Source organism: Cariama cristata, unplaced genomic scaffold (genome assembly GCF_000690535.1).
Source record: "Cariama cristata isolate BGI_N322 unplaced genomic scaffold, ASM69053v1 scaffold2591, whole genome shotgun sequence".
Lineage (NCBI taxonomy): Eukaryota > Metazoa > Chordata > Aves > Cariamiformes > Cariamidae > Cariama > Cariama cristata.
In genome coordinates, this window is record NW_009598488.1 from 9797 (window position 1) to 17933 (window position 8137).

Here is an 8137-nt window from a genome sequence, read left to right on the forward strand (position 1 = left end):
ACTTTTCCTGTTCATATATATGATGCTACAGGGCCCAGTGCAGCAGAGAAATGTGCAAGGTTTATATTAATGTAAATCCTGACTACGTTTCTAAAGGAAATGTCAGTATTATACAAGTTGTATTTCCCCTGTTTTTAATTTTATGGTGTTAAAAACAGTTCTTGACAGTTGTTAAATCATCTTTATATAGTAATGGTGCCTTCACAACTCTGAGGTTCTTCATGGTGTTCAGAGATCTTATGTTCGCACTAATGATTCATACTGACCAGCTTGTAAACTGAACTACGTGCATTTGTGTGGGCAATGTGAGTGAGAATAATGAAGTTTAAAGCTCCTTTTAGTCTTGACTTAGCCATAAGACAGAGCGACTTTAGAAACTTTTCCTACTCTGAATTGCATCTCCTTGTTCTCTAAATATGGGACATTCATTTCTTGGGTGTTTAGAAAAACTGTTTTGACTCAGTTCATGAGTACAAGAGATTAAGAGATTAAAAAAATCCAATGTACATCTGGAAAGGTGTGGGTGAAGTAGCAGCAGGAAGCTGGTAAATTAGCTCAGTCATCTTGAAACTATAGTAATTCATTTTGATAATAGAATGCAAGTGATTCTCGAATGCTAGTAGGACTGATTGTAATACACTTTTTCTGTTAGTGGATAGAGTGATAATGTATGCAAGTGGGCAGGAATGTTTCCATTTTTGTGTAGTAATGTTTCGCAAAAGAACTTAAGCGTAACTGCTTAAACCCCAAATGAGTAATTTTACATAGACGAGAATATGTGTGAGTTGACAAGAGTTTTCTTCAGTTTTATTTGTGAAAACCAATGCTTGAACACAACTCCAAGATAATTTATGATAAATTATTTCTTACACTAAATAAAATCACATAAGTACTAACGAGAGTTCCTGCACTTGTTCTTTGCCATTTCTGGATCAGGTAAACTTTCAGGCATTTTCTTAGGAAGCAGAAGGGAGCAGATGTGTAAAGAAGAGTGAGACAAGAAAGCTGTCCACATTCAGCTCAGGGATGAGGAGTAGAGAACTGTGAGTGACATTCCTTTTCAGTAAAGAAGTACCTAAAGATACTTTTTACTTAATAGAAACATAGTTTGAAATGGAAAAAAATACGGGTTTGCGTGTTATAATGTTGTCTCCATTGGGCCCAAGACCTTGAATAACTGAATAACTTTGAATTTTTTGTCTCTGTCTTTCACACAGGCAATCTCTTCTGCACTGCAAAGTGAAAACCAGGCGTGAGAGTAGGCTGGAGCATCACAGGCACCATGGCTTCTGTGTTTTTCCATCCTTTTTGCTGGCTGAAAAATGCCTGTTATTTAGTTACCAAGCATCTGCACTGTGCTGAGGAGAGAGAAGCTCAGGATATATGTTGATGAATTAACACGATACCTGTCAGCTCTGCAAAAAGAAAGCAGGTATGAAATTTGCCTTTTAGATTATTCTTGAGTAAAATACCAAAAAGTGATACATGGTATTGCTCTAACTGAGCAGCAACAGTGCCCAATGGAGGACCAGTAAATATCTAGGTTTCCAAAGGTCCCTGTTTCAAGAATAAGCCAGTAAATCTGCATTAGCATGATATCCCACAACAGAGCAAGATGTATGTGCTACAATCTGCATGAGGGGCAAACTGCCCACAGAAAATCGTTAGTATTAGAGTAACAGAGAGCTGAATGCAGAAATAATGAGTACCGGGGGGGTAGAAATCACATAAAGCGTCAGAAATACAACGCTGCTGTTACCAACATTAAAAAATAAGGAGTAGGGTGATTTAAGAGGATGGCAAATAGGTGGGAGGGACCTGTGACTTGGAAGTGCAAGGTGCTCTGGTTAAGGCTGTCTAGGTAAGCCCCATTTAAGAAAAGGTGAATAGTTTTGGAAGGAGAGTTTATGCTCTGGGGCACTCTGCTATGTCAGAAGAGCCATTAGTATTGAAATGAATTGTTCTGAGGTGTGCAATTTAGAAAAGAACATTTTTTTGTTTCTTAACCTGAAGCCTGTTAGCAAATCCAATATGGTTTTGAAGTGCAATGTGTGATACTCCACCAGACTAACTTGCTTTTGCTAGGGATGTTGCCTGAGTCTGTATAGGTGCACGTGAGCACAGAACTGGAAAGAATGGCCTGGGTCAGAAAGCCCAGGTTCCACTGGTATGATGTGGTATCATGATCTTCATAAATATGTTAAGCCTCATCTTAAAAGTAGTTTGGGTTCTTTGCTCATTTTATTCTAACTGGAAAGAATGTTCTAGAATCTCACCATTGTGTAAGTTGGGAAACATCTTCTAATATGTAACTTATGTTTATGTTTGACCAGTTTATATGTTTGTTTTTTTCTCATAGGACAATATTATTTTTTATCTTGCGTAGCTTTTTCTCTCTCTTAGGTTAAATCCCTGATGTATCTATATCTCTTTTTGCCAGTCCTTAGATACAGGCTCTCCATTCCACAAAGATCCTCATAGCAATTTTCCTCATTAAATGCAGTTTGACTTCATGTTTCTTGAACCGGAGGGCTCAGTCCTGAAGTTCAGAGTATTTAGAGTGAAATCTCCCCTGTGCATTGCACAGTAGTGCCAATATCTTCCCCATCCTGCTGGAAAAATCTGTTCTGATATAATCTATGTTTTTTTGGAAGGCCACATTAGAAAGGCAATTTGGCCTTGATTGTACCTGTTTTCAGGTACTGTTGTGCTGGTTGCCTGGCACATGACAGGTACTTGACTTAGCCAGCAAGTCTGCTGTGGCAGAGAGCAGGGGGCTAGTACAACTGCCCACCATCCGTCTGGTGTCTGTAGAAAGCAGCCTCTGACACCTCACTGGGATGACCACTGAACGCCACATCTCCCATGCCATTTTGGGCGCATGATCACCCACTGCAGAACCGCAGCTTGTTATTCATCTGCAAATGCATGAGTGTGTGTTGTGAACGCTGGACTTCTCTTACCTCAGTCTTCAAGCTTACCTCATTCTTTCTGTATTCAAAGCCTCCTGGCTTTAATATTATCTTCCAGCTTTGTTTCATTAGCAGATTTCATCAGATAACAGATACCAGTTTTGGTAAAAAAAAAAGTAATGAAAATATTTAACAGATTAGTGCTCCCTCCATCCTAATTTTCCCTTTCAAAGCTCCTAATTGTCATCTCCTCTTTAGCATAATCCATCTTTGCCTTTCAGTGCCTTTAGTCATCCCATCTTCTCCAGTGGTATTAAAAATTGCACGTGGCACAGCACAGAAGGCTTTGCTGAGGTTCAAAGAGGTGACATCTATGGCATTTCTCTTTGGAAGCTCAGTTTTCTAAATGAAGGTACCAACTAAACGTGGCATATGTATATATACCTTTTATAAAACCAAGCAGTATTTCTCCCCACTTCTGTCTGATTTTCCTTCAAATTTTATTTTGAAGTCCTGCATACTACAGGTATAAAAATCATGGTTCTTGTTTACCCCGAACACTTCCTCCTTCAGTTCAGCCCTTCTTCACTACAAGTCCAAATGCACAGTTCTGGTCACCACAGCTTGGTTGAAAGTCAAAACTAGGCTTGAAAACTAAAATCTCTTGTGATTTCAGACTGCTGTTTCTTTCAGACTCTGGGGATGGTTCCATTTTCCTCTAGGCTGAAGATTTTTATACCGCCAGCCCTTGCTCTGCTGAATTAAAAGTTCTGTCACTTTGGGGGTTTGTTTCTTTTTTCTCTGAAAGATGTGATGTAGTTCATCTTCAAGCCTTAGACTTCCAGCAGGAGTTAATTGGCAGCAGTTGTGCAGGCTGGGTTGTGCAGACTACGATATCAGAGTAGACTCTTTAAGTTAAAGTCCCCTGTGCATCTGTCCAAGAGACCTGGACAATTCAGCCTGCCCACCTGGCAGCTCCGCACCCACGGCTCTTGCCGAGCCGAGTTCTGGGGCCAGCGTGTCTGTCCGCTCACTGGGCGACACACACTGGGTCTCGCTGATTGTGAGCTACCTCGATGGTATATTGACAAATGCAGCAAGCAATGCAGAGTTACCAAAATCATTATTTAATAGTTTGCTATAAATGTATCCACTCTTGTGCGCTTTATACCAGCCCAAACCAAATCAATGAGTCATGTTTGGATCTGAAAATGCTGTGTCTTTCCTGAACGATCTTTGTGTTTTACAGTAGATACGATAGTCACTATGTACGCTATGCTCATGGTAGTGAGCTGAGAACAAGTTTAATAACTTGGTCTACTAGATATCTTACAAATCATCAAGAAAACTTTATACAAGTTATATACAAGCTGAAGATAAAATATCACTCCCAACTATTAATCTGTGTTATAAATTAAAAGATTTCAAATATTCATATATTCTCTAGTAACTGTACAGATTGTCTACAAACTATCAGAATGATATAGATATATGTACAAGTATATGCAAATAGGGTTGACATAACCTGCTTCTTCAAATCTGTGGGTAGGCTGTCAACAAGTATGAAATAAGAAAATCCATGTGATTTTAGCTTCTGTGTATGTACATAAATACATATCTATATATACAGAGACACATAAAGACTAACAAGCCCATTCCAAAACTTGGAACATAACCATATACAGTAAATCCTTCTTAAGGTATTTAAAAGTATCCTTCTGTCTTCACGCTGATCACTGCGTCTACATTCATCTTCTGTAACTGATGTTCTGTTGCTGGAGGATATTGTATTTAGAAAATTAAATCTAAAATTTTGTTTCTGTTGGAATCTGTAGGAAATAAAAGGAAATAAATGTCACCTTCTGTAAGGTATAGCCAGGGTAGGTGACCTCTGGTGAGTAATATCTAAGAATTTGCTCCTCTAAAGTGTTTGTGTGGGAAGACTGTGGTCTGACATTTTCTCCTTATGGGGTTGCCATGTGCTGGATACTGCCCTTCTCTTTAAGTCCATGACAAAAGGTGGTGTTTGTCCCTTTCTTATTCCTGTCTCCAATCTCCCCTTCTGCCCAAGATGTTTAGATAAATGGGACTAATGCTGATGTCTCTGCCACATGGACATTCTATCAGTGAGCTCATCATGGGGGAGCTGTAGTGGACAGGTGAGGAGACTAGGTTAGAGCCTGGTGAGATGGCCTTTGCCCGCCTTCCCTCTGCAAGCTCAGTGCACAAAGCGCAGGGCTGGTGAGCTGAGCCCTGTGCCTCTTACTCTGGTAAGGCTTTGCCTTAAGTCAAATCCCATCAATAAGCTGTCTGGATCCTTTCTGCTCTGGGCTGACACTAGATCTCAGGGATGAAGATGCTTTTGTTATCAGTCCTAGCAGTTCCCGTGAGCAGCTTTTGGGGCTGTGTTTCCTACGTCTGGAGTGCCGCTACCAGAGTCTTACCGTGCACTCCCGGCTGCGTAGTCCGTTGCTGGGGATGATGATATAGTTGTTGCTGCTACCTTTCTCCTGCAATGAACACAAGAAGTTGTGGGTTAGGAAATGGATTGCTTCTTTTTTCTTTTTTTCCTTTTTCACATTGAAGAAGGTCTTTCTTTTTAAATCTCTAAAACACGCCTGGGAAGTTGACCTGGAAGGAAGGAAGCTCTCACTTGTCAGCTCTTTGTGCTCCTTGCCAGGTCTCTGGGTCAGTGCAGAAGAGCTGGGCCAGTTCAGCTAAATGGGACAGTTTCCAGGTGAGTAGCATTCTGGGTTTGGTACTTTTAAACAGATTTGAAATATATGGGATCCTTTCCCAGTCTTGATTGAAGAACAGTCCTAGAAAGGTGATCACCAAATTTGGCTGTACTACTTTGTCTGCACTACTTCAGCACTCCTTTTGAAGGTAGACAGTCCTGGGAAGCCTACGTGCAAGCAGCATCAAGTCTGCCTTGCAAGAGCCGCTGCAGCGTATGCAGCAGTCCCTGACAGATGGGTGATGACAGAGGACTGACGATAGATGGGCCAGGATTTCACCTCACACCATGCTCTTCCCAAGGAGTGAAGTCTCTTCTTCAAGTGAAGTCTGTGGCCAGGCCAGTCTCCAGTGGGAATTATTCACTCCTTTCACTAGTGGTTTGCCAGGCACCTGGACCAGCGACCACTCTTACTCTCCAAATTTATTGGAGATTAGCTGAGTTTTAATCATTAACTTTTTGAATATGGAGACGGTGTAAGGGCACCTGGCTAGCTGTGCAGGGCGCTGCTGGGTGCCTGTGAGTAACGTAAAGGCACTGAAGTAATGAAATATGAAAACCGTGGTGTTACCTCCGTGAGTTTTAATTTGGGGGAGCTGGCTATGTCCTTCTTCATTAAAATGTGTAAAACAGCATCATGAATAGTGAGGAAAAACATAGATGGCTTAATCTCCTCATCAAAAAATGCGCATCTCTCCAGTTTGTCCAGGAAGCCCTCTGTGGGGAAAGAAAATCAAAGCACAAAGTGACCTGCAGGCCTTGAAAATGAAGAAACAGTGTATCCTGAGCATGTCCTCTGCAAACACAGGAACTGCTGGTATACTGCACTGTTTTATTTGTTAGAGCAGATGGGTTCCTCTTTACTGATGTGGAGAGGATGGAATGTAAATGGCCATCAACACTGCCCTGCTCTGTGCTAGGCAGAAGGGAATTTGAGCTCCGTTTCTTATTTAATGCCTAACCCAGGCTGTCCGATAGCAGGTCTCGCAGCCCAGAGCTGTACAGCACAGTGGCGGCCGTGGGTAAAATGAGCCATTGTGCATGGTCCCAGTCTGCTGGGGACAGCATGGGAGGGATGATGCCTCTGCTCAGCTGGATCTGTTCACTATCCAAGACTGGAAGGTAAAACTGGGGTGATGCTCTGCAACTGTGCTTGGTGGTGGACAGGGAAGGCAGTGGGATGAGGCATCTGTGGTGATGCTGACAAAAAGGCAAATACTCACCATGTGCCCCTGCAATGTAAATGTCGATGTTGATCCGGACAAATTCTTTCAAAGTCTGTTAAACCGGAAAGAGGCACATTTAGATACTGCTATTTTGCTGCTAACAGCCATCACGGTGATTAGCTGCAGCAAATATACAAGCCATTGTAAGGTATTTAAGATCTATGATGGCAAGCAGCTCTAAACTCAAACTCTGCTGCGCCTAGAGGCAGGATAGTCTGTTCACATGGCTGCGGACAGGGATGACTGTTCCTTTTGAAAAGGAGCAGGTTTACATACATCTAGCCCACAGTGAAAAAGGTGTTCTTTTGTAAATTGTATGGCTTTATTGTACCTACTTGATACATGGTGAAACTAAGATGCCAAAATCTTCTGGGCAGATTTTTATAACTGGGAATTTTAGCAGAACTACAGTTCCCACTGACATGGCAGGTGTTTAGTTCCTATGGAACTAGATTTACACACCCTGTGTGGCTCTAGATATTTAACTTTAGCTACTACTGTTTGAAAATGTTGTTCTTACTGCTTTGTTCAAGGTCATCTGGGGAAGCAAGAGCAGGAGCAGAAATGAAACTCCAATGCTTCAACTCCCAGCCTGGTGTTTAAAGACGTATTTCATATGTACATTTCTGTAAATCTTCCCAAAATCTTACCAGGTGAAGAAAGGGTGCCACAGCCAACTCTCATATTCTAAGAAAATTTGGATTAATTATTTGATCCATTTCCTGAACATTTTCTCTGGAAAATGTACATTAAAATTCATATAAACTCAAAGGTTTCCACTGACTTTCCTGTCCATATAGGAATGCCTTTAAGAAGTAGACTAGAAATATAGAATAGAATCACAGAATGGTTTGGTTGGAAGGGACCTTAAAGATCATGTACCTCCAACCCCACCATGGGCAGGGACACCTTCCACTAGACCCCCTCCCATGGACATAGACCCCTTCCACTAGACCAGGTTGCTCAAAGCCCCATCCAGCCTGGCCTTGAACAAGTGATGGGGCATCCACAGCTTCTCTGGGCAACCTGCTCCAGTGTCTTACCACCCTCAAGGGAAGAACTTTTTCCGTCTAATCTAAACCTTCCCTCTTCCAGTTTAAAGGCATGGCCCCTTGTCCTATCACCACATGCCTTTGTAAGAAGTCCCTCCCCAGCTTTCTTGTAGGCCCCTTTAGGTACTGGAAGGCTGCTCTAAGTTCTCCCTGGAGCCTTTTCTTCTCCAGGCTGAACAACCCCAACTCTCTCAGCATGTCCTCACAGGA

General features: G+C 41.9%; 1 protein-coding gene across 1 annotated transcript in view; it reads right to left on the reverse strand.

The window, feature by feature from the left end:
- Nucleotides 1-4610: 4610 nt before the first annotated feature.
- The window catches only part of SLC26A3 (solute carrier family 26 (anion exchanger), member 3), a 14764-nt gene continuing 11237 nt past the window's right edge, over nt 4611-8137 (reverse strand). The window contains exons 17-20 of the mRNA XM_009709284.1: nt 6873-6927; nt 6221-6366; nt 5357-5419; nt 4611-4741 (exon numbers count right to left, since the gene is read on the reverse strand). Coding sequence (XP_009707586.1) covers nt 4718-4741; nt 5357-5419; nt 6221-6366; nt 6873-6927 — 288 coding nt within the window. The 3' untranslated portion in view covers nt 4611-4717. The remainder of the gene's footprint in view (nt 4742-5356; nt 5420-6220; nt 6367-6872; nt 6928-8137) is intronic.